The 26,838-nt window shown below is 42.7% G+C and overlaps 1 protein-coding gene across 4 annotated transcripts in view; it reads right to left on the bottom strand.

Moving 5' to 3' along the window:
- FGD3 (FYVE, RhoGEF and PH domain containing 3) overlaps positions 1 to 26,244 on the bottom strand; it is a 114,051-nt gene extending 87,807 nt beyond the window's left edge. For 3 of the 4 annotated variants that reach the window (XM_049826279.1, XM_049826281.1, XM_049826285.1), the window contains exon 1: positions 25,913 to 26,244. In XM_049826279.1, the coding sequence (XP_049682236.1) occupies positions 25,913 to 26,060 (148 nt within the window). In that variant the 5' untranslated portion in view covers positions 26,061 to 26,244. Of the gene's footprint in view, positions 1 to 113; positions 129 to 25,912 lie in introns of those variants that run through there. The other variant, XM_049826284.1, reaches the window with a different exon arrangement.
- Positions 26,245 to 26,838: the final 594 nt, after the last annotated feature.

Genomic DNA, 26,838 nt, shown 5'->3' with positions numbered 1-26,838 from the left:
AGTACAATTAAATGAAATCTATCAGAAACAAATACAAAAGATGTGAAGTGTCTTTTTCCATTCTCCTTTTATTTCCGTGGTCAGCATATGCTTTGAAAGTAAGTAGAACTTACTTGTATGAAGTCACTGATATGAGCTTTATAATTTCTTCCAAAACATTTAGAAAAGAGGAACAAAACTGGAAAGCAGAAACAGTAAAACATGAAATGCATATTTATTCACAGTTGACTTTGCAATTTCCAATTTGGTTTTTATCAGGACAAAAGCCCATGGACTCATTTCCTCCAGTTTCCAGCAAAATTAATTATTAAAACACAGAGGTTTAAATAGATCATGACTTCACAGGAAAAACAAAGATAGCCTTTGTAGAAGGGGAACCACAGTTGTGTACTTTGAATGGTGCATAACACTGAACATCTTTAGAAGAGCATGAGCCAGGCCAATTCTTTTTAAATTTTTATACATATAATTCTTAATTTTATATATATACACACATGCATGCATGTATTATACATATGTCTATATATATACAAACCTTGACAATCATTCCCTTTAATAACTACAAAGAGGTAGTTTAGTTTACTGCTGTTACAGTAATTTTTCATGATTAATTTTATGCATCATCTCTTTAAGAGCAATAGGAATAAAAACTTTCGCAAAAACACATCAATGAACAATTTTCTTCCAAAAACTTGAATCTCTACTGCCATAGCAGATAGTGCGAGACAGCAGCACACTGTTAGTGCTCACGTCTGTGAAGTTCTGAAATCATCCTGGAACTAGAAAAAAAGTCCAGCAGTAAAGACAAGCTGAAAAACACTTACATTTACATATTTTGCCAAGTAAGAAGAGGGGTAGTTAATCCATGGGTCCTTCCCAAAACAGCTCATGGGGCAAACTGCAAGCAGACACCTCCATTAGAGGCTGCATTTTCTAAAGCTACTTTTACTCATCCTCCTGCCAAATGCTTGACACGGTCCTGCAGGATCTCACGGGCATATCATCCTCCCCACAGAAAAAAAAAAGGAAGATAACCCCCCACCCACAGAACGCAGAGGTAGTCTCCCCTGAGCCTTCTGCACCGGTGGGCGGCTGGTCTCCTCCTCGCAGCGCTGCAGCTGGACGTGGTGGTGGATGTGCTTCAAGGGGTGCAGGAGGGTGTGGGGAGGCGAAGGGAGGGAAGGGGTAGTGGAGAGAACGAATCTCTGCCACTAGCTAAATACGTGTATACGTATGGTGTAGGTAACCCGTTGTCTGCATTTCTGTGGATTTCATACATTTTTTGGAAGATCTGGGATGGGGAATGGCAGCCCTTGCTCTTGGTGAGAGCACTTTGAGAGCAGCTTGTTTGACCAGTGTCTAGTTTTAATTTTATGATTACTACAAAAGCACCTAACAATCCCAAAGGAAAGCAGAGCACAGCAAGATAGGCAGTGTACAAATACTTACTAAAAACAGTCTTTGTTCACAGTCCAAACAAAGAATGCTTGAAAATGAAAGAAAAGAAATAAAAAAAAAAAGAAAAAGGAAAGTGTTGCCAAGGTTTCACAGCAGGAACAGAACTGTAGCATGGACTCCTGGCCAGTGGTCATCCTATCCGGCTCCCGTGACAGGATTGCCTCCCCCTCCAGCACCAGCTATTGAGCTGGTAGTACCGTTTCAGGAAAAAGAAAAAGTAAATGGGAGCCTTTGTTTTCCCACTCCCCAAAGCAAATAAATGATGTACGTGTATTCTTGATGCACGCAACTTCTCACTGGCACATAGGAGAGGCAGGGAAACTCTTGTGGGAATCCCCTGCTAAAACACTGGCAGAACATCACTGGCACTACAGAAAGCAAATCCGTACATTAGTCATGGTCCAACGCAAACAGAATATGCAATTCTGAAGGAAAAAAAAAGTAAAGGGGCATGCAGAGAATAGACACCGTGCAAAGAAGTTAGTACCATAATAGCATTGCATGCAAGAAGTAATAAAAAGAACATAGTACTCTACCATACAGATTCATTTGCACTGAGCAGTAAGTATATTTGCAAAGAAATCATTCTCTTAAAAGATTTAAATTAGTGCTTCCTAGCAAAACTTCAAGTCTTGCAAAGAACATGCTTCCTCTTCATGCTACGCTGAAGCAGGGTCATTCCACAGCTGCCATTACAAGATTTAACATTTGAAAGGTCTTGTTCTCCAGAAGTGGAAGCGCATGGATTTACTTTCACAACTCTATTAAAAATTTCTTTTAAAGGTATCCATTGGCACCTGGAAAGAGGCAGGTGGGCTCATATACAGATTTATATCAAAGTAGTATTATACAGAACAGAAATCGTATTTTTATAAGGATCTATATGTAAATATGGGATGCCCTAAACAGGGACCGATTCTCACCCACATGCCAAAATACAGCAGTTTTAGCCAAAGAAATTGAAAGGTTTAATTGAATTAACAGCTATTTTTCACTAGTAAAGGTGACAGAACCCCGCAACAGGAGAGTCTTCTCTTCTGCGCTGGTTTCAGGCTCGGCACAAGCATCTCCTGCTGGGGCAGGCAGAACATTACACTGCTTTCCTCTAATGAAATACCCAACCGGACCCAGAGGTCTTCTGCTTTCTCTAACTCTGTTTACAAATTGATTCAGGAACAACAAAAATGGTGTTAGACAAATTACTCTGTGGAAATTTGCTCAGTAACAAAGAGACCACGATTATATTAGAAATTTTAGTATGGACTATTACTCTACATCTGATGTATGAAAAAAGCTTTTGCATTCAAAGCTTTATTCTGCAGCTTTTGCAATTATCTGTACATGTGTATGCTTTCACGTAAAACAAAGCAAAAGTCTTTTTTTAATTTTCCCCTTCATTTTATCCTTTGCTGTAAAAAGAAAGGTTACAATTCACTCAATTGCTCATTTCTATGAGGCTTAAGAGGTACAAATGACCTAGTTTCCTTGCCAGGAACCAGCAGCAGCACACTTGCCTGGCATGGCAAATCAGTGCATCTTGCTACACCAAGGGAAAAGTTAAAACTGTATTGACACAAATTAAAAAAAATAAAAAAATCTGGGCATTCCTAGTAATTTCTGTATTGCAGCAATCAAAAATCAGCGTCTGTACAAAGATCTGTAAAATTAGCATTAACTCAAGCCTGTAGTTTCTACAGCCTTCATCTTGGATTCTGGAATGCGTTCAATCATAATTAATCAGGTTTAATGATAATCTTATTATACAAAAGACTTTAAAAAAAAAAAATCCCAAAGCACTTCATGAAGTAACATTTCTATTGACATGGAATAATATATCAATTACAGAAAATCAATCACCTCCCAGCTGAGATTTAGCAGGTTTTTGCTTAAGGGAAACAGACAATGAAATATAAATCAACAGACTGAATTCTTTAATTTTTGTCAGCTGCTATGTCACAGCATCCTTATGGGGTGCTGAGCACAACTGTTTGGAAGAGCGCTGCTCCATGACCAGAGCCTGGCCTGAGATGCTTTGGGCCCAGAACAAGCTCAGTATTTGCAGAAGGATTTACTTTTGTTCTCTTATTTTTCAAATAGCCATAAAACTACATCCTGGCTTGAGGAGTAAAATTACCAGGCCCGCTTGTCTTGCACTAACTTGCCTATTTTATGGCACCCAGGGTTTCTATTTTGAATGTTGTTCTTTTAAGCAGTGTCTCTTGCATGGGTTTAAATGTCTGGCACAAGACAGTCGAAAGAGTTCTTTGTTCTAGCTTGCTGCCAAGAGGTTTGGATTTGGGCTGGTTATCGTTTGTTTCATCCATACTAATGACATGCTTTAGACAAACATTTGGCAATGCATTCTTGGCTCAAGAAACCCATTTTCTCGAGGAAATATCTTTCCATATTGCTAAATGAATATGAAAAAAGAGGATCCCTTTATGGAAAAGGTGGAAAACTACTGTACTGGTTACAAACAAAGCAAAATGCAAATTGAACCTGTTGGACTACTGGAAAAAAAAAGTAGGGCACAAGTGAAGCAAGGAAAGGCAAAACACCATATTCAAGAAATACCCAGGTTTCCCACAGTGAGCACTATGGAGTCAAACAAATTACCCATGCCCCTGGGTTATTTCCAATGGTACTAAACCAGAGCTTCACTGAAACACCTTGTGACTGTTGTCCTGCTGTACTCTTCTCCAACCTGTAAAACACGATTTTCCACACAAGTAAGATCAAGTTCGTATTAAGCTAAACAATTTGTTGCCCTTGGAACTTTACAGCCTTCTGTCTGCATTCAGGATCTGTTCAGATCCTCTTTAATCAAAAAGAAAATTAAGTTTTATGCGCTATCTTTTGTCCCCTTCACCTTGAGAAGATTGGGGGGGGGGGGAAGGTTGAGGGGGCTTTTTTGTTTGTGGGTTTTTGTTTGTGTTTTTTTAAGTGAAACAAGTTGCTTTGATTTTAAGAAGGACAAGGGGCTTTCTTAACTCTTGCAGCAAGCCTTGCACAGTGGACAGAACTCCAGGATTACCATTGCTGGTCCCACAAACACATTGTGATGTGGCTCCTCCAGACCCCCACAAACACCCAGTAACTGCATCTCAGGCAGCAATAATCTGCTGTAATTTATTAAGTTGAGCTTCAACAGATGTTTAATCAGACCTGAGGTTTATCATCAATAAATTTGTCATGCTTGCTTAGCTTTGCTTCTAATTAGGGATGCATAAACTCCCATTGCCTAATTTCAAACCTCCTTTGAACACACAGTTTAGAAGTTTGGCTTCTCTGAGAACTGCTTCATGTTTTTGGTATAATTCTTTTATAGGGTTTTGAGACAAAACTGAAGAAAAGAGTAACAAAAGAGTTGATCATAAACATTACAAGAAAAGAAAGGAAAAAAGAGTGAAAGTGAAAAACAAAGGATTTGGATAACAGATGGAAAGGGAAGATGGAGGGCAGCAGGGAGCATGACAAATGCATACCATGGACTGTAAACTATTTCATCCCAGCTGAGCTTTTGTGCAATCAGATGTGGAATTCCTCTGTTTTAATGTACTACCCAGGTATGAGTGGTGGAAGAAGCAAAACGGGAAGAGATGAGGATGTGTTTTTAGTCTGTGCACAGGATAAAAGACAAAGGGAAACTCAGATTTAAATTACAAAGGGTACCGAACATTTAATTCAATTTTGCTAACCCTCCAAACACAAATTTAATGTTCCTCCTGTCATTTAAGAGCTTTCCAAGCTGTGTTTAGGGCCGTCCACCTCTCATCTAAATGGAGGTACCCTGACAGTCAGGTCTTGTAGCATCTCACCCAGATAGGTCACAGAGCTCTACAAGTGACCCGTTCTTAACTGTATTTCCAAATTGATGCCAGATTGACCCTTTGACTGTATTAGACAACATTTGTACTTCTGCCTGGGCCGAAGACAATGTATATCACCTGAAAAATGTAGAATTGTAGACTTGCAAAAGTCAGCTTAAATCCTGCAACCATAAATAAAATATTGTTCATTTATGTTGAACATGACAAACCTGGACCTTAGCTCAAGGAATTGCTAGGCTGACAGACAGTGCTGCTACCCATGCACACCTCCCTTCAGCTCCAGCAGCTCTTAATCCAGCTCTAAGAAGCAACTCTCCAGAAGACACCCATCCTGCCACTCTGGTCTGCCCTAAGGAGGTGCCTGCAGTTCCATGTGTCCAGTCCTTCCTCCTCTTCCCGCCCCCCCCCAATCATTTAGAAAGAAACCTATCACTAGGTCAGCTCAATATCCATAAGCAATTCTCCAAGCCTTCTCTGTACTCTCTTCAATTTAAGGGCTGGGGGGAGGCAGTGGAAACCTACAGGGTGGGCCACATAGCATAAATCTGCAGCTCCTTAAAATTAGCAGTCGTGAACAGACAAGCAACCCAATCTTTCCAACTGTGCAGACTGAACAAAATTCCTGAGCAAGGGTCCACTAATGAAAATGACCCATTCCCAATTTTCCCAAGATTAAGTTAGGACAGATTTCAAACACAGTTGGACTTGCCAACATATATACTGCAATGTCACTAACTGACCACGGATTTTATCAGGGGAACTCAGTCATTATATCAAGAATGTGCATAAATCCATGAGCTACACACACACATCTATAAGCAGAATAGTTGCAAGACTTATTTTAAACATCTGCTAGGCAGATGATTCCCAGGTCTTCAGCAAGAAATATCATTCCCCTTCACTTCTGTTCTACAGATTTTTTTGCCCTTTACTAGTTGTCCAGAGAGAGAGTAATAGGTTATACTGCATTAAAACAGACAAGGTAGACTAGGTTTATCAGGTGTGGGGGTGTGGGGTGGGGTGGTGTTGATTTATTTTTACTAAAAAATAAAACAAACAAAAATATTGGCACTGAATTTGAGATTTCAAAATTTCCACATAAAACTAAGTTCTTCAGACTTTATACTGCTCATCAGAAAAGGCGATTTCAAAGAGCAAAAACCAGCACTGAGTGTTCAAGATTGCAAGGATACCCTACAGTCCACACTCTCCCAGCTCCAGCAGCGAAGCCAGCAGCCGGGGGGTGCTGGAGGTCACCCTGCCTGGTGGGTCTGCAGAGACCTCCATGGGTGCTGCCACCACCCCCTTGCCTGCACCCTGGATGCTGAGCACATTTAAGTGCAAAGCATTTTGGAGGAATTATGTCAGGTGCCATGATTTGGTATTTTCCAACCGGGGCGGGGGAGGAACCCATCAGGAAATGCCCAGTTTTTACTTCATTCAATCCAGTACAATTCCCAAATCCTGGGACCATACCCCGATGTTGACAGATTGAAAATGCCTCTGTTAAATGTCTGTGCACACTGTGGCTCCTTTAATCACCACGAATGGCATCAAGAGACAAGAATGTCAAGTGTCTGGGAGAAAGTCCCTTGAACCGCTAATGCCTGGTCACAGCCACATAAAGCAGAAGTGCTTCACGGGACTGAGGGCCTCAAAGCAGACACTTTGCTGAGCAAGGCAAACCAGCTGCTTAATAAATAAAAAAGGAAATACAAATAAGTTACCTTGGAAAACAAGTAAGGCACAGCTGCGGATTTATGTTTTCCATTGGGAGAAGAAACATAGTTCGTGTGCTAGCTACTTAAGTTGTATTATTTCAAAGATAGTATCAATAAAATGTTAAACTAATCTTAAAGCTGTAAAGCCTTAAGTGAGGCACGTTACTTCAAAAATCGTGGTGTAATTGATCACATTGCTTAGGCACAGTACCTTATTAGTATCTTCAGCAGAGGGTAAAGAAAAAGACATGAAAAGAGCAAAAGCTGCAACAAAGCAAGCTATTCGGCGGGAGGGGGATTACTTCATATAAAATGATGCATTTTACTCACAAACCAGCCATCAACCCTTTTTACACATCTATAAGCCTGCCAAATACCACACCGTTTGAACTGGAGCAGCTAAATGCGACCCATCTTGTACTTCCCTCTCTCTAATTATGAATTGCTTCTTAGGATGAACAGCAGTGAGAAACTGTTACACGTGTACAAAAGTATTGCCGAGATAAATATGGTACGACCGCGAAGCTGCGGATGTACACGCTTCCAGGCTCTGCTGCAGAGGGACTGAGCCCCACTTCTCTCATCACTTGCAAGCCTTCTGGTGCTCACCCCAAGTTCGGTATCTGATGTTGTGAGTCCAGGTTGATAAAAAACATCACCCAGAACCCTTTAAAACATACTATTTTAATGACTGAAGAAAAGAAATATTGCTACACCAAAATTTTCCGGCTCATTTGTCTACTCTGTTTTCTAGACACACAAAAATACACAAAGGAGATGTATGCTAACACCAGACTTTAATCCTCTGTTTTATCACACCATTGCTGTACAGTGAGTTCAGCTCTGCCTTGGTTCAAAACAGAACAACCTTCCCTTGGTTTTACATCACAGCTTGGCTTGCACAGACAGGTATGTGTTCAAGAACATTTTGCATTGACAAAGCTGTGTCTGAACCATTTACATATTTGTAATTACTGTCAATGTTGTAGTAAAGCCTGCAAAGGCACCAGGACTCCATGCCACAAATGGATCACAAAAACACTCCCCTTCTGATGAGCTTAACAGTGTAAGAATACATTCCTCTGAGTGTCTTTGCTCCCACCATTCAACAAGAGTATCATTTCTAATAACAGTTCATCCGAAGGCAATGATGATTGTGGTTTTATCTTCTGCACACTTTTGTTCAAAGCCTTTGTAAAAACATCTCCCCTCATTTTTTTTTTCTTATGGGTACATACGAAATGCCCAAATAGAGCATAAAAGCATTTCTGATACACCCCCCCCCTAAAATTTACAAGTACCATATGAAAACATTTTGGAAATAAAATGTTCTGAATTTTCCTCCTTTCTAAATCAACAAAGGAATACAGAATTTTTAATGCAAGACCACTCATCTTTTCATCTTTAAGCATCAAGTGTCATCTGGTGGATTGACACAGAACTGCACGGAAACTAACCTTTCCTTAGAGCAGATTTTACTAGGGAAGTGAAAATAAACAAAGCTGAGATAATATTTACCTATGACCTCAGAGATGCAAATAATAGACATACAAACCTCTATCAGGTGCAGGTGTTTACAAGAGGATGAGCCGTAAGACTCTCATAACACATCTGGGGATTTGATGGATTTACCTCACTGAAAACCAGGCAACTTGAGTTATTTATGACCTACTGTCCAAAAGCTACTAAAAAGCATTCAGAAAGCTACTAAAAACCTGTATGTCTCCAGCAAAGACATAAAAAAAGTTGTAGTCAAATTACTTTTTTTTTTTCTTTAAAATGTAATCTGAGATCTATAAGTAACTATCTGAATCTGGAACTAGAGCTTTAAAGGAAAACAGTCACCTTTCATGATATGTCACACTGTTTTCCCTCATAGTGGGGAAAAAAAAAAAACATTAAAAAAATCAGGCCAACAAGCATGCTGCAATTCTTTAACTAAAAGAGCAAATACTTAACTAGAAACCAAACTTCCTATTTCTTTCTGTGCCTTTTCAAAACACATTCTGGTCTTCTCTCTCTAAACCAGTATTAACTATGTCTGACATCACGATTTTAAAAAATATACATCTCCTTTCTTATCACTGAAGAGAAGTAAAAGACCGAGCCAAGAAGAGAAAGTACAACAAACTCCTAACAAAGCTACAGAGAAAAAAAAACCCTGAAAAAAAAGCCTTTGTGAGGATCACCACCAAAATATGGTGGTTCTATCAGTTTTAATGCTTCAGCTCTAAAAGTAACTCCCCCACAAGGAATGTATGACTTGAAAGACATTGATTTTGAAACACTTTATTTAGCGAACTTGATAAGCAAACCATGGGGCAGCTATCTTCGGGAAACACTCAAGTTTTTAGAAAGAAGAAGAGCGTTAATCAAGTTACAAGGTAGACGAATCAGCAGTATCTTCCTGGCCTTTCAAACAATTTCATCACTTGCTGTGGAAGATCATGGCTATTGATGGTACTAAAACAACCTTTAACTGTTTGAAACCACTGCAAAATCTGACTGCCGGAGAAGGCAACCTAGCCTCCACAACATGGCTCCGTTTGTCAACATCTACAGAAGTTACACTCCATCAAGTTCAAGTATTAATCCAAAGCTACCTTGAGCAAAGTACACCTTTTGGATGCAGAATCAATCCACTGTGTGGGATCAAAGGTTTGGACAGAGAATACTGGCCAAGACTCAATTTAAGCCTTGGAGCATGGCCCTGCCAAGCCGGCTGTCCAACTCCACTGTGCAAGGTTTCAGCAAGGCTGATGATGGATGTGCCACCATCCCCATTTTAGTTCTGACCAGAGAGGTCCTTTGAAGCCAGTCTCCCAACTCACCTCACCCTTCTGCGTTTTGGTTTGTAGCTCAGCACAGTCTCAGAGCATATGACCTGGACTCCCTTCAGAGGAAATGAAATTGGAAGAGGCATTCAATGAGTACATCTAGCACAAAACAGCAGCTAACAGGCATTCGGTCCACTGGGCCTACCTAAAAAAAGGTAAAAGCCCTTCAAACACACACACAGGGCAGATGTAGGGCCCTTAGCAACAAACTTCCTTCCACAGATCCACTTCTATAGGTTGCATTTATTGCTGATGAAAAATAGCTTATGTTGGCTATGCGTACCTTTCTTTGGTATTTTTAACCTAAAAAGTAAACGTTTTACTTAAGCAAAACCTACTGCTAAACATTAAAAACTAAGAATACATCCTAACAGGGACAATACCAACTGGAACTGCTTCCCACTCCTGAATCAGGAACAAAAATACTCCAAGAATTGTTTATATGTCTCCCCTACTAGCCAAATCCAGTCTTCCCCCAAACCTGACACAAGAGAGAAGACAACCACTGCAGTGTTTTTTCTAAACAAAGTCCAGGCTGTTCAGGAGGAGGTGAGAACAAGCTTCTCAGCAGGATTTCTAACAGGCAGCACCCACTGGAAAAACATTTGTTAGGGACTGCTCACCTCCGCATCCCAAGTCACAGCTGCTGTTGGTACAGCCAATGCCATGGATCTGATCCATCCGGCTGCAAGGGAGACTATGTGTTTACACACCCTGCATCAAGTTGAAACCTTAAGGTTATCCAAAACACCAACAGCCCCAGTTCTTCGTGGAAAGAGCTGCCTTGCTGGTAACAAGCTGGCCTAGATCTGACCCAAACTTTTGGGCAGCCTTAAAGCTGAACCTCTCAAGTCCAGCTGTGTTTTCCAGTCAGTTCAAATAACCTAATCCTCTTTTTTTCAGACTCCAAATAAAGTCCTCAAGATGAGGTAAGGAAGAGACAAAAAGCTTCAGTAGATCAGGGCAAACAAAGTCAATCCTCTTCTCAACTTTCTCAATAGCTGTCAGAAGTCCAGCTGAGCTGACAAGGACCAAAAAGCATTACCTCAAGGCTCAATTCAAAGGTAACTGATTCACAGTCAGATTAAAGTGCAAGTACTGTATACTAACACCTGAAGGTTCAGTCTTAGACAGTGTAAGTCAGTACTTCAAACAGGAGAAGTTTCTGGTTCTCCTGATTAAAAACTGTCAAGCAACTAAGTTCAAAACATGGTCTAACTGCAGAAAAAGCTGAAAGAGTAGTCACTCAAGCAGCACCTTACCTCCCAGTAACCTCTTAATTCCATGCCCAGTTGTTTTGGGTGAAATCTAAAAATACAGAAGGTAACTAAGGAGGTTAAAATATTTATTTTTAAAAAAAAAGGTAATAATAATCAGTATACTGCCCCATGCATGTACCCCCCTGGTGCTCCAAGGTGAAGATATGGTCTTGTTATTAGCCCTAGGAGGATAAAAAGCTCCTAACTCGGCATATATGATAAGAGGAGCCCTCCTCCATGAACTGCAGTGCAGCCACGGTGCCAGAATCAAGTTGTGTTACGGCTCAAGGCACCAGAATGTCTTAAGGCAGCGCCAAGTAAAGCCACTTCAATGCAGTGTCTTCATACCCCATTAGGGATTACAAACCCTATGTTTAGGGGCATGGAAAGAAGCTGAGAGATTTACGAGAATTAGCATGGCTATATCTAGTTTCCTACAACACCCACTTTTTTCCAGTAGAGGAGATCTGTGGTCTTCTGAAAACTCAATTAAATGCCAGTTTATTCAATACAAACAGACGTAACTCCACCGTGGCATTAGCTTCCAGCTAAAGAAATCTTCTCCTGACATATATCTTACAGATTCCTTAAATACACATCTTCCTAGTGTTGCCTTTATTGTTGGTGCCAAGTATGCTGTCTGACAGCACAGTAGTAACTCAGGCTTGCCATGTGGCGGGGTGGAGGGGAAGCTTTCCTACTAATATTAACAACTAGGAGTTTCCTGCAACATCAGTGGAGCACCGGTGAACAGCTGCAGAAATGCAGAAAATGCTTTTCTTCTCTTAGACTTATTATCCATTATAAGATGCCAAGACAATCTCTGCTACCACTGTGACTCCCTGCAAGACACCCAGAATTGCTGCAGAGTCAACAGTTTGGAGTGTTCCCCATTGAATGTGATCATTGCAAAGCTCCTTTCTTTGACAGAACCCCAATCCCCCCACTTTTCAGCATCCAGCATCTTACTTTTCCTTCTGCCCTCATAAGCATATATGTAACCCCCAAGCCACTGATCACAAAACATCTTATGCTCACTACAAGAATGACAGATACCTTTGACTGCTGCAATTTCTCCTCATCTCCCAAGTTCAAAGAAATCTAGTCTTTCTAGATGTGCCCATGTTCTTCATAAGCAGAACTGCAAATGGTGCCTCTTCCAACTAATTTCCATTGTAATGAACGCATCCCCATCTGACAAATAGGAAAATGAAGGGGGGGGGGGGGGGAAGTTTTGTTCCTACTTTTATTTTCCCATTGGAACAAAGGGGTGTAGCAGACAGTAAACATTTGTCCCTGTCATTTCCTGCTCTTATTGACCAAAGTCCGTCACACCACCAAAACGATAAAACATGTATTAAACCTGTAATTAGAGAGTGGAAAAGATAGTAGAAAACCAACTTATAATAGCCTGGGTTTTTTTCCTAATGTTATTGATATGTTGAAAAAAATAATTAACTGTTAAGCACCCTAGATCTTAAACAGTGACACTACTTTACAAGCTGTATGCTCAAACACTTTTTAAAATAATCTAAGGATTACCCAACATTTGAACATGAAGGAGAGAAAACCCATGCCATGACTTGCAGGGAATTCATTTGGTTCAGATCTCTGAGCATACTTATGACCTAAACCTGAGAAAAATAAATAGCAATAATAAAAAATAATACCAATTTTCTTACAAAGCTGGATATAATTGCAAGGGAATATACTGAATCCCCATGAACTCACAAGAATCCTTTTTCTCCGTGAAAAGATACTGGTAAATGTTTTATCTTCTGCTCTATTGGGTCTGCTTAGTATTGTAGGCCGCCTACAGCACTAAAAATGGGAGTATCAGTGCTTGTTTTTGAAGCATCATTCCCAAACCCATGAAACTAAACATGACTGTGCAGAGAGTAGAAAGCATTTCACTGTTTATAATAATCCTGGTTACATGATTTAAGACTATAGCATGCCCTAGCTTACAAACATTGCAAGCCCACTTTTAATAGTGGGTTAGCCAACCTGAATTCAGAAGATCATGTTCCTTTTCTAGCAGCAAATCCATCCAAGGATCTGGCAACATATAATGCAAACTAAAGCTGAGCTCATATTGCCAAGGATCTGCTGTTTGCCTCAACTGGGATGGAGTATTTCATCATGTGTATAACGGATGATGTTAACTTTGAAGGCTTTCTTAAAAAACACCCCCCCCCCCCCCAAAAAAAAAAAACAAACCAAAACAACCTAACAAAAACCCCCCAAACCCCACTACTTGTAACAAAGATTTTGCTATCGTGCCAGCCACCAGACCCTCAGCTACCCCAGCCATACATGTTCAGCCCCAGAGCCAGGTCCTGACTACCTACCAGTTGGTTTAGCAGAGCTTAAGGAGCGCTCCTAAATTTGCAGACTAGCAAAAGGAAACAATTCAAATTTAAACACATATAGTTATTTTTACATGGTCAGTATGACAGAAGTTGAGGAAAGGAAGAAACTGTAAGCGTTCCAATTAACCTTCTGGAAAAGTTACTTCCCTGGGAATGGATTCGGAAACAGGTCTGCCTGATGGAGTGTGAATCTGCTGGTTTTGACCAAATATTTAGAAGACAAGTGTCAGCACTGAAAAACAGCCCGGAAGGAAGGAAGTCATATTCCTGATGGCTCTCAAGAAGGGATTGTGCTGCAGTTAATATGAAAAAAACCCCCAAACACCCAAAACAAAACTACAAAACCCAAACCAAAAACCACACGAGATTTAACTTCAATAGTCAACAAAAACTGAAAATGCATTTAACTTGATTTTAGCCCTTATATTTGGACTACATGGAGAATAGATTTAATGGGTGGGCCTGAAGAGAAAGCAGTGACACTGATTCATTTAGACCAGCTCCAAATAAGAGACCAGATATGTCGATATATTTACTTAATATGATACATATTTCAGCCAGGGCACAGCACCAAATACTGTCACTATCTAACTTCTACAAACACTTCTAAGCTCTCTAAAATTCTGCTTGCATAAATCTACAGCTGAGTCTATGCTACAACCTACATAAATCAGACTTTATCGTGACTGCCATTAAATAAACGTAAAAATAACAATGCAGAAAAAATACTGACTTCCAGTTTTTGTTGTTTTTTTTGTTTAAACAAACTAGCTCAAATCCTGCAATTGTGAGATCCAGCATGGAGCTCTTAAAAATACATTTAACGTATTTTTAAGAGAGGAGGAAAAGAAAGAAAAAAAAAAAAAAAGATCAGACACAACAGTACAATCAATACCAGCAAGTTTAAATGAAGTCTCTACACACCATTTTGAATAGGCCAGCTGCATACAGGGAGTGGGGACAAATTCAGAGTCAGTTGAAGAGTCAGCTAAAGACATGGCAACCAAAAATCATCACTAAAAACCAAAACCAGTAAAAGAGCCAAAACAAGAAAGCCTAACAATCTACATCCAGTTTCCTAACCTAGAAAAATCAAACCTCTTTGCTAAATGCAGTCCTTATGAAGAAAAATCTTGTGAACTACATTTCTTTTATTCTGGACATAATATACAGCATTAATTACACATTCATTCAACAGACACATTTCCATGAGTCTATTACCCAGCTGTAACACCACCTGAAAATAGATATAATAAAGAAGCATCATTTTAAGCAGAACTCTGCATATAAATCTAATGTTTTCAGTCCAGGCTCCCTTTTGGATATGCATTTTTCAAACTGGTTCCCTTTCTCTAGGAATCTCTAGGCATGTAATATGGCTGATCAACTCTAGTCCTGTACTGTTCATCCACTGACATTGTAAGACATCCAAGAAGAATCAACACCCATGCAAAGTATTGCCTACTCAGGCTGTTCAGACAAGGCTTTGTCTTGCTCCATCCACTGTTAATCCCTTTAAGTGTGACCTCCCCTCAATATCTGGCAGCAGAAGCGCCAGGGGTAAAAATGTAAAATTCTTTTGGCTCATGTCTTTTAACACCAAAGTTGCTGAAAAACTAAAAACCAGAGCACTCAGCATACTCTGCTTCTAAGTGAAATAAATGACAGTCTTCTCTTTTGCATTATTAAGCCAGACTGAAGAATAACAATTTTGATTTTAAGGTCTGCCATGTGCCTTTTCAGCAAGGGGACACCACTGCAGTCACGATCATCAACTTAAAAAAACCCAAACTTAAACCACCACCAGATTTTCAAGTCTTAAAAAGACAAAAACCAAACAAAACCAAAATGGAAGTTACAGAATCAAGTCACATTTGAACTGCTCCCCTTTCATAGCTGTGCTCCCTTTGAAAATCCTAATCAACATTTTAAAAAGCAAAACTTCAATTACATTCCACAGAAAAGTATTTTAAGGTCTTCAGTCCAAATGATGATTTTGCAATATTTTTAGAAACTAAAGCACATGATGTTTAGATATCTTTTAACACATTTCAAAAGATGGATCAGTATGAGATATTGATTTACTAATCAAATGGATATTAGATGAAGCCTCGCCTTTTTTTTTCCCCCACCACCTGATGAAATAAAAAAAAATAACCAGTTTTCAGTGTGAAGCGCCTCCTTGGTAGGGTGCCTAAGGGATTCCCTATAGGATGCACAGTTCTAGGGAATGACAATGACGATCAATTTCCTTTTTTATCATATCACCACACCCAGAATTCCGCAAGCTACACCCAGAGTCTACATGCTCAAAAGTTTGATTTAATACATAAGATCGGTTTTTCCATCGCACGGTAGAGGAACATGAATTTTGGGGGAAAAAACCCCAACAGGGAAACAGCAGCACAATTACGCAGTTATAAAAACTGCATGCACATGATCTATCTAAACCTCAAGGGTTTGGATTTAAAACCAGAAGTTTCAGAGGGCTGAAAGTACAAAAGTGCATTTTTGCAATCTGGCCACCAGAAGGATCTGAAGATCATTGCTAAATTAGCCTATAACTGTAGCAACTCAGTTTTTATTAATTTTTATTACAGACTGTCAGCCAAGCAGTTGCCACAATAGAAACATATCTTGCAAAGAGATGTCGTCAGGAATATCCTGAAGGTACCACAGAACTGCAAGATGTCAGGAGAGGTAAGAGACCAAGAACAGTGGGAAATGGAAAAAGCAATTGGGAGGCTGATGCTGGGCCTCAGCAATAGCACACAAGGGTTCCTCAGTCATCCTGGTGTGGGACAAACAAGTGACCAGGACTCAACAGGAGTTTGAGGTTCATCCAATGAAGCTGACAGAATAAATCAGGAAACAGGAGATGGGATAATCTAATGTGTTTGGCAGATTTAGAATATACTCTTAGCAACTGATGCCTGTGTGGTTGGGAGACCCAAGCAATGCAGGTGCAAAACCAGATGTAGTGGAAATCACATAGCCAAGTTTAAAACCTGTGCTCTCAAGGTTTAAGATCTTTAAAAGCAGTTCACCAAGCCATTCCCAAATTACAGGCACCACCTACAGGTCCTGGGTTTCTGACCGTCGAACAGAAAACACAGTATGACCAAGTGGAGGCTCCGCTGCCATAGATAATCAATTAAGCAAGATCCTGCTCAGTTTTCAAAAGTGGTTTTGTTTGAAACCTAATTTAACAAGGAGGGAGGAGAGAAAAGGGAGCATCAAAATGGTGCACACTGTGCTCCAGCTGGAGGCAACTTATCTGCAGGTTTCTTGCTGCTTTAGGAGAGTCAGCTTAAATGCAAAATGCAACATTTTGCCTGTGCACACAGCAGAATGGCTGAACATCCCCCACCTCCCTCAGTTTATTGTCAAAATACAATGTTTTAACACTGTGAACATACAAGTAAAACAGTGGCACCACTCTATATATTTATGCAACAACTAGAAATGAACTCTTTTTTTTTTTTTATAATATGTACTAAATCTGTTACCAGCCATAAGATAATTTCTATTTCATTGGAGGACATGAGTTCTGTGAGTTTATGAACACTCCTGCTTTAAGACAAAACCCAATTTTTAAACAATTGGGCATGGGGTGAAGACTGGGGAAGGAAAAAAAAACAACCAACCTATTACTTTGTGCCAGCTGTTCCATAACCATTTGCTACAAAGTTTTTCATGGCTGAAGCAGAGGCTGTGGCCAGGGCAGAGCTTGAACCCTGGACTAGACGGACAATTAACACCACAGTTCCTTTACCCTCAAAATTCACTTCCACAGTTTCTTTGTCGAAACAAGAGGATTAGCAATTTTTGAAATAACTTTTGGACTTGCATGGTCTGGGAAATACAAAAAACCCCTTAGAGTATCCTTTCAAGTGAATAAGTAAAGCATCTGTTCTGCATTCCAAGTGAAGCAACTTTTTCTACTGCGCAACCATCAAAATCAAGCAGCCGTAACTCAGACCAACAACCCCATACCAACAACTCCAGGCAGTGTGGATGAGACAGGCTTTTTTAATGATTTTTTTTAAATTTTACTATTTGGAGGAAAACTTACTCTTCCCTAGCTGTGAACACTTGCACCTCCATTAGAGAGCATCCCCTAGGAATGGCAAGGCAAGACATTTACTTGCTCGAGTTGAAAAAAATTTTAAGAAATTAATTCCTGAACTGCATAATAACTAGGGGGGATTGTTCCCCCCAACTTTGATATTTGGCTCTGCACTTTTACAGCCGAGAAACAGGCTGTAAGGATTTCAATAGCAATTAGTAAAACAGATCCAGGAGGGCTCAGCAAGCAGCAGTTTTGTTCCTCCATGGGAAATTTCACCCCCAGTGAACGACTACAGCAGCCGTGGGAGCAATGCATGGAGGTGGCACACCTGGCTCCAACAGGAAATTGGAACGTCTGAGATTTTCCTCCAGGCAAAATTCATCCACCCCCAATCCGGGGCTTTGCAGATATTCAACAAACAGGGGAAAAAAGGGGGAAAAAATTAAGTAGAAAAAACATATATACTACTTCAATGCAAACCGTAACAGTTCCAACATGTAGCTATATGCTGTTACAGCCTGGGGGCTAGACCTTTAATCAGCATAAGTTATTGTAGATTCAGCCACAGCTCCAGTAGAACCGTGTCAACCAACAGTACAAATTTAGCTGCAGGGGCACAACCCCTTTTTCTGTCAAATATAAGAGGGAACACAATACACAGTTTGCACTAGCTTTTGCGTTCAGGTCTCCTACGCGAGCGTGTGCTCTCCCGTGCTCCCAGCAGCTTGCCATCAGCACCATCGCAGCTGCAGCATTTAGCCCCAGGGCCAGACCACTAGTGTGGGGCTCCAAACATAGCCCCGAGCAGTGCGTCAGAGGCGGCCTGGGAGAGGAAGCTACATCAGTGTTCAGCCTCTGCTGAGAACCGTCATGAGAAACCTGCCTATTTCTCCCACAAATTGTGTGAGAATGGAGTTTACTGTCATCCTCTTTCTTTTCCAGAAACGGTGCAGCCAGCACAGGGCACGCTGTTGGATGACAATGGTAAAATCTATAAAGTAAAAACACAGGAGGCTGAGATCTGGTGGTGGTTTCGTCCATTGGTTTTGAGGGAGATCACTCCCTCCTTTGCCTTATTCAGATTTCTGTTGTTCTGTACCCTGCAGAACCTTCCCTTTATTTCTGCAGTGTGCACAGCTTAAATTCAAACAGTGTTTTGTACAGGTTTCCTCTTTTACAAATTTCATATTTCTTAACTAATTTTGACTTTAAAACCCTCTTTCTTCAAAATCTCATCCTACACCCCTTTCAATGTTTTTTGCATTGTACTCACTGCTTATTCCTTTTCTTCCATTTCAGTCTTCCCTTCTACTGCTCCATTCACTTCAGTTTTTACACAAACATTTTTATTCAGCATTTTGAAGACGTGGGTGAAATTCAAATCACAAGCACCCATCATATGGATAGGGCCAGTGGCAGGAAATACGGTATCTCATTCTGGAATACAGCAATGTTTGTGGAGCCGTAACCAAAATATGCTGAACAGGTGATTGCTACCAAACATGGTAAAAGAATATTTGAAGGCTTCTTCAGGCTTCCTTTCCCTGCTCCTTCCCCAGCCCCAATGTTTGGTGCAGTAACTTTCACCCTGCTCCAACCTCAAGGCCCAAAATGATTGCTGAAGTAGCAAGAATCTCATGAATGTAAATATTTGCTCAGGGTTAAGTTACCAAGAGAGAATTTCTGCTCAGAGCCCGCAAGCTCAAAAGAATGAATAAAAAGAGGCCAAAAGTTTAAGAAAACTAGAGCCCAGTGTTAAATTCCTTCATTACAGTCAGATACCTGCCTGCTTTTCAGAAGTCTTAAAATAAACAGGAGAAACCTCTGATATCCAAGTGATATTTAGATGTCTCCCTGCCTTCCAAAAAATACTGGTACTACTGGGCTCTTTGGACTTTTAGAAATCAGATTCTTTAATATGAAGGCTGATAGCCTCCAAAAATCTCCATCTGGATTGTCACAATGACATGTACAGATGTGTATGCTGCATGCAGACACTGTACCCAAACACTCCATCCAAAGGATAGAGGTTGGGCTTCCAATAACAGGCTGACATCTAACCAGAGTCCAAAGTGTCAGTATTTTAGCCTTTCACATTAATTAAACAGCTCAATGAGTACCATGAATTAACAGTAGAGGTAGCTACACTTAAAGCAGTGGCTCTGTATAGTTCAGCAACAGAATATCCAAAAGGCTTGAAGAGAGAAAAATGGTAAATATAATGCAAAATTGATTCATTCAGCAGTCCAGCATAAAAATATTATCTCCTTGAATCTTCATTAAGCCAAAGAATTTCTAAGCAGCAGCATCAAATCAATCTCTGAAGAAATTCAAGAACCAGAATTATCTTTCAAAAGGCAATGCTTCAGCATTTTAACATATAATTTCACTAATATAATTATTCATGGCCATACCTACAATGTTTAGCAGTTCCTCACCTCTCACAGCAGTTGCCAGTGGTCTGCTCTGTCCCTCTCTGTTAACACCTTGAAGATTCTGTCATCCCAAGAGATGCCTTTTCCTACTACTAACAACAGATTTGAAGACCATGAATTGTACATTACTCCATTCACTGTCTGATGACACCTTCTTACCCAACGTCAGGAGCTTGCTTCAGAACAGCAATCAATACTTCCAAGATTTTTAAGAATTTAAGCATTTAAGAAAGACACAGAAGTTGGTAACGCTTGACACATTTCTTCCAGACAAAAAAGCTCTTTCTCCAGGCTATTACTGCCCAACACAAGCACAGAGTGGGACTCATGAAGGTCTGTCTGACCAGCCTCTCAGGGATGCCATGTGACAGTAAGCCCAGACTTCCCAGTCCCACCACCAATGCACATTACATCATTCAGGCAGTACCAAGTGTCTTAAAGCAGAAGAAAAATCCCATGTTAGCACTTCTGCATCTTTTTTATGCTGACAGTTGACTATCAAAGAGCCATGGGTTTTTAGAGTTCATAACCGAAACACTAATCATACTAAGAGGGACAGAAGAAAGACAGAGGGAGAAAAGTATTCTGACGATATCCGAAGGGTTATTCCGACAGCACGGCTCTGAGGTAGGAACCTTGACCCTCTGTTGTTAATGGAGCTTCTGGAGGTGGCGAGTTGATGAAATCACCTTTCCCAGCCTCCCAAGGACCCTGCAGGGAATCCTGCATGAGATGACTGAGGTTATACTATGTAAACAACCTCCTCTCCCCAACCTGCCTGCACAATTCCCCACGCAGTCCTCCCACAGCATGGGAGGCTTTCTGTCCCACACCAGGATCTATGCCTTGCCAAATAATAAGAAAAGTGCAACCCAGAAAAGAAGGAAGCAGGCAATACCAATAAACTCTGAAATACAATTGCATTTCGCAGAAAGACAAAAACAGCAACAAAAGTCACTGACACCAGAAGAAAAAGTAGGGAGAACAGAGTTTTGAGAGGTAGCAGTCAGGGACCACAGAGGCAACGTGCTTTAAATAATGCCATTTAAACTCAGTAACTTAACCCTGAGAATCCAGGTCACAACTGCACACCCTAGGTATTTCTCATAGAAGTACATGTAACTACTGCCAGAAAAAGTAATGGCCATACCATTGAGGGAATGGAGATGAACATCAGGCTGTCTTTCCCTCCATTAGCAATGCAGGAGACGACACCATGCATTAGCATTTCTTCTCTGCGCTGGCTGGTATAGCATTTGCCCAGAATCAAGGTAAAGCAAACACACAGTACTTTAGTACCAGAAACTCCTAATGACAGCCAGTGCAGATACAGTGAAAAGCCACAAAACATGAAATAAAATTCAAAGACCCATAAAATTTTAAGACATTGCAAAGTGTAAAATGCAAACATAGTTATACTAAACCTCGCTTTTAGGAGATGGCTGGGGAATAGGAGGGGGAGAGTAGAGGGAGGGGCAAAAAGTTTCACTGGAAGCACTTTCCAGTGTACCTCTACTATTGTTCCACCAACAAAGGCCTTCTCAAATTTCACTACTCGTAACGTCCAAACCAGCCAGAGTTTCATGCGGTGACTGACTGCCTTCCAATTACCGTATGCTCCAGAGAATGCAACACTGATCTGCAAACATCTATTCCCAATTTCACATGGATTTTCACAGTGGAGGTCTGGGGTCCTGTGCTCAGGGGAACCAGGCTCGGTGCTCAGTGGGGAGTTCAAAGGGATTGGCACAGGACAAGAAAATGAGAGACCTGAGAGCTGCTGGTGGGTACACAGCATGGCTTGAGAGCTGCCACATCGTGGAAAGAACTAGCTGAGGAATTCAATGATACTCCCTCATAATTTCTCTCTCCTCTCTCTCACTTGTACCTTAGTCCACCTTATCTCAGGCTATCTCAAATTCTCTGTTTCCACATCTGAAAAATAAATGAAGTTATTTTTTTACTTAAAAGGAACTTTCAACTAGTTCAGAGAATTCGTAACAAGAGACATTTTTTGCAAATGGTATCAATATTCATCTTTATGCAAGAATCATAAACCAAGGTCTCTCAAGCGAAATGTTCATTTTCACATTAAAGTTTGATAATGTTGACAAAAATGAACACTGGAATAGTTATTACTACTTTTAATCTGCCACACTATTTTGTCCACTCAGACAAGTTAACATCTACATAATCAACAGCTCAAATCTCTCACACAGTATCTGTATCCAGTCCTGGGAACTAGAAGTATTTATTACTTAGGTTTTACCAGCCACCTCTTTTAAATAGTTTCAAATTGTTTGAGTTTTCAGTATTTAGTAAATGAAAAATGTTTACAAAACAGCTTGAAGAAGAAAATTAATCTTACTCAAAAGCATTTTACAAGTTTATAGCTTTAGTAGAAACCTGTGTACAGTCCAAGAGGAAACAAAGCATTCATCACATCATTGTTGCATTTACACTCTCTGCCCTTTCAATTCTCATACAGACCATTTGGTCACACTCACCAACCAAAGCAGGACCATTTGCACCAATATTACTGATGTCCAATAATCTTAACAAGATCCCTAAACCAAAAAAAGGTACAAACAATTTGAAAAAAAAATCCATTCATTATTATTGAGTTGGGTCTGTGGCAACAGACAAGCTTCAGTCATGAACATCCGCTGTCCATTGAGTTGGACACTTTACAGACACATGGGAAGACAAAGCTGTTCCAAAAGACCTCCTACAACAGTCAGTTGTTCGTTTTTCATTGAAAATCAGTGGGAAGCACATGGATTTGAGATAGCATTGCAGAGGGCACTGGTCCCCAAATCACCCCACCTCCCACACCTAGTTTGAGAACAAGGCTGCCCCAAAACCAAACCACATAGCAACCTGACCAGGGAGCTCAGTGTACAAAACTTGGGATGCTTTGAAAAACCCAGCCACAAAGCTTGTCTTGAAAACACTGCAATGCAAACAACACGCAAGTAAAAAATCTCCACCTTGGATTCCGACTTCCCAAGTCTTTCCCTCCTGGTGTCCCAGGGTCTTGACAACCCACTTTCACTGCTGCTGACCTAAGATGGTCTTCCTCGTTCTGGATCAGGCTACAGAAGCTCATCCCAAACAAAAAGGCACGAGGACCATCACCACTGTATTTTGATTCCACTATTTTTATTGGTTTGAACAAAACATCCTCTCTTGAGACACCTCAAGACCAAACAAGCTCTGAAGTCCCAACCTCCTCGCACATTATCACCTCAGTCGACGTTTGGAGCTTGGGGGACATCCACAAGAACTCCGCGGGTCAGTATTTCCTGTGGCATTACTACACCTCACTCGATTTCCTTAAGAAAAGGGCAACCTAGCATCAACCCCCTGTCTTTCTTCCCCATCTCTGTGGAAGATACCTGACAGGGCTTGCATCTGCACATTTGGAAAAGAGGCAGAGCTCCTCCGGGAAGAGAGTCCTGGCTTCATTTTCAGCAAGAGTTTTAGACATATATTTAAATGCAAGGAGCTGCACCAAAGGGGACTGGACAATGGCAATTCCAGCTCCATTCAAGAACGATTCAAGCCAGGACTATGCAAGCGGGACACATTTGATCAAAGTCACAACAGCAAGCAAGCTTAGCCTCTACAGACTTCTGTTAGATCACCACTCTAGGTGCCATAAGTATGAAAACAGAAATAACTCACTGAAGACAACCAGTGCCAACAAAACTACATGTTCACCCGTACGGTGGGATATGTACAGCACCTATCCACAAGCATCTAACATGACAGCCCCAGCTCCTTCTATAACTAATGGAGAGAGAGGCTGCTAACATAGGTATTCCTGCTCCTGCAGGCTCCAATCCATGCGGGAGGATCTGTCTCCAAACTTAATGTACTGAAGATTGGTACCTGAGTAGTTCCGGAGGTGCCAGAAGTCAGATTGTCTCAATATGCCTGGATTCAGGGCGGATAGGGAACCTCAGGAGGTCTGCAACTCACCGTAATATTTCTTGGGTTGATCCAGCCTTCACCTACCCAAGAAGCAGGGCAGAGAACTTCCATTTTTTAAAAATAAGGATTTATTTCTTCAAACGAAGGAATTCCTTTAAACTAAATTTCATTTTTATCATTTTTTCCTAGCTTTATTAATTTTAGGAGATATACAATATAAAGAACTGGGTCATAAATGAGCTAAATCAGGAACAAAACCAGCTTGCTTATTTCAGGGTATGATTTTATAAACATAGCTCTGCTAGTTTGAATATGAACTGTAGAACTAAAACATCCTAATAGCATTGTGAAAACTAGCCTCCTATTAAAAATAAAGTTATTCTAAAGAATGCAAGAATCCTTTTATCAATGTATTTGTCACCATACATATCCCATTTACATTCTGCATACTTCTCTGCTTGGACAACAACACCAATTCTGGTCATTAACAATCGCCAATAGTCTCTTCCACTCTTTGGTGCTGCTGCGTATCAGGCACTGCAAGTAGTGGTTAGTCCCAGATTCCTTTAAATTGTAGAGCCATTTTCCTTTGTGTTAAAATTCCCTAAAGCTTGCAAGGGAACTAAGGTAGAGCATATCCCTTTAACATAGTTCAACCATTCTTAATATTTGGAATGGAAAATGTGACTTAGATACTGAGGTTTAAAAAACAGCTACGATGTATGCAGCCAATTTTCTAAACATGAATCTCATAAGGTTTTTTAGAGCTTTTTTTTTCTTTCTTTCTTTTTTTGCATGAGAATGTAGGGCTTGCAAGAAACAGCCAGCTAAATGCAACAGACCATTATGGCTCAGAGGTTTCCAATTTGCAACTAGAAATGGTTTACATTATAAGTACTAACAGCTCCAAAAGGTATTTAAAAAGGAAAAAGTGGAGAAAAACCTTAGCATTTCATAAGTGCCTAAATATGGACTGGCAGAAAACAAATTTGATCTATGCAGTTAATAATAGTCTTACCAAAATAAGTGTTTAACAGAACTGGTTTTATGTGGTTTTAGGAGAACTAAAAATGTATTTACGCAGCTAGTGCTATATTTACTCAAACGCGCGATCTCTGAGCATTGTCAGCCGTGCAGGGACAAGGCTCTACGAGGTGCCTGCAGACAACCACGAAGTTCGCAGGGGAAGCACCGCGCTGTAACTGCCCGCAGCCAACGCTTCGCCTCCACGAAGGTGGAAGACCAGGGCAGCAGCCTTTGCCAGCCCCAGCTGAAGCGCTCAGGCCTCGGGAGGGCTGGTCTGGACCCCGCTGACAAGGCGTCTGCCTGAGAAACACGCCAGCCCGCTCAAGGGGGTAGGGAAAAGAAAAAAAGAAAAAAAAAAAAAGAGAAACACTACACACACACACACACAGAGAGCTGAGCGTCGCCCCGGATCTGTCCGGGCTGCTCCGCTCCAGGCCGGGCCCCCACCTCACGGGCGGTAGCCCGACCCCCGCGGCCCCGCCGCTCCGCTCCGGCCCGTGCCGCCGCCGCGCCCGGCTCCCCGCGGCGGGGCGAGGGCGGGCGGGGAGGAGCGGGCAGAGGAGGGCCCTGGCGCCGGGCGCAGCCGCCGAGACCGCGCGGGGCAGCGCCCGTCGATCGGCGAGGGGAGGGGGCGGACGGACGGGGGGAGCGCGGCGCCCGGGCGGGCCGCGCTGCCCCTCCGGCCCTCGCACACCTGGAGCCGGGCCGGCCCCGGGACCGGCCTCCCGCCGCAGAGACCCCGCGGATCGCCGCGCCGCCAGCACCCCCGCCCGGGCTCCCCGCGGCCCCCGGTCGCCCCCAGCCTCCGCTGAGGACAAAACTCGGCGGGCGGGCGCGGAGCGCGCACGGAAACCTCTCCCCGGGGGCGCGAGGCGGGGGGGCCAGGGGCAGCAGGCGTGCCGCCGCCGGGGCAGCCCCCCGGGCAGGCAGCGGGGCCCGGCGCGGCGCGGCGCAGCGCAGCCTTACCCTCCGGCTCCATCTGGTCCCGCCGCCGCGCTCCGGCGCTCGCCGAACTGCCGCGAGTTGGGCCGGGCGGCGCGCCGGGCTGAGCGGTTACAAAGGCGGCCGCCGAGCGAGGGGGGTGGGTTTCCTCTCCCTCCCACTGCAGCTGCATCGCGCCATGAGGCGCCGCGAGCGGGACAAGGCGCCCCCAAAGGCGGCGGAGGCGGGAGACGCTCCCGCCGCCCCTCGGCCCCGCGCCGCCCGCCCCGGCTCGGCTCGGCCCGGCCCAGGCGGCCAGCGGGACCCGCCCGGAGGGACCGCGCCGGCTGCCGGGGGACCAGGTGCCGCTGCCGGCCCGGTGGGGGAGGAGGAGAGCACCCGCCCGGCCTAGCACTTGGTTACGGCCGGGAGGCGGGGGCCGCGCTGCAGGCCGCGGTGGCGGGGAGGGGAAGACCCCCCCCTCCCCTTCCCCTTCCCTGCCTCCTTCCCGCCCGGCCTGCCGAGCGGCTCCGGGGAAAGCAACGGCCACCGCTTGCGTAGCCCCCGGGGCCAGCGCTGGGGGGGGCTCCCGCTGCGCCAAAAAAGCCCCGTGCTGACAGAGGGCCGCGTCCCGCTCCCCTCAGGCAAACCGGGTGGGTTCCACCGGAGGCCTGGCCCGCTGGACACAGCCAGCGGGGAGAAAGGGGCGCACAGGCCCACGGGGACACCCGCCTGCGCCACAGAGGGGGCTCTCCCTGTTTCGTTCGTCAAGGACGGGGAGGCGTCCCCCGGGCAAAGCCCGAAATCACGTCAAAAGCAACAGAAAGGGAGGCTTCAAAAGGCTAAAAGCTCCCACGCCAGCTGTTGCCTTTGGAGCCACAAGCTCCTGGGTGCAGCTGCTGGGGGGTGGCTGTAGGGCACGTGGTGAGGCCCGGCCGAGACCGCGTGTCCCAGGGCGGTGGATCGCTCCC

This window comes from Accipiter gentilis, chromosome 23, assembly GCF_929443795.1.
Source record: "Accipiter gentilis chromosome 23, bAccGen1.1, whole genome shotgun sequence".
Lineage (NCBI taxonomy): Eukaryota > Metazoa > Chordata > Aves > Accipitriformes > Accipitridae > Astur > Astur gentilis.
Note: the sequence above shows the minus strand (reverse complement) of the source record. Positions and strands in the feature narration are given on the sequence as shown.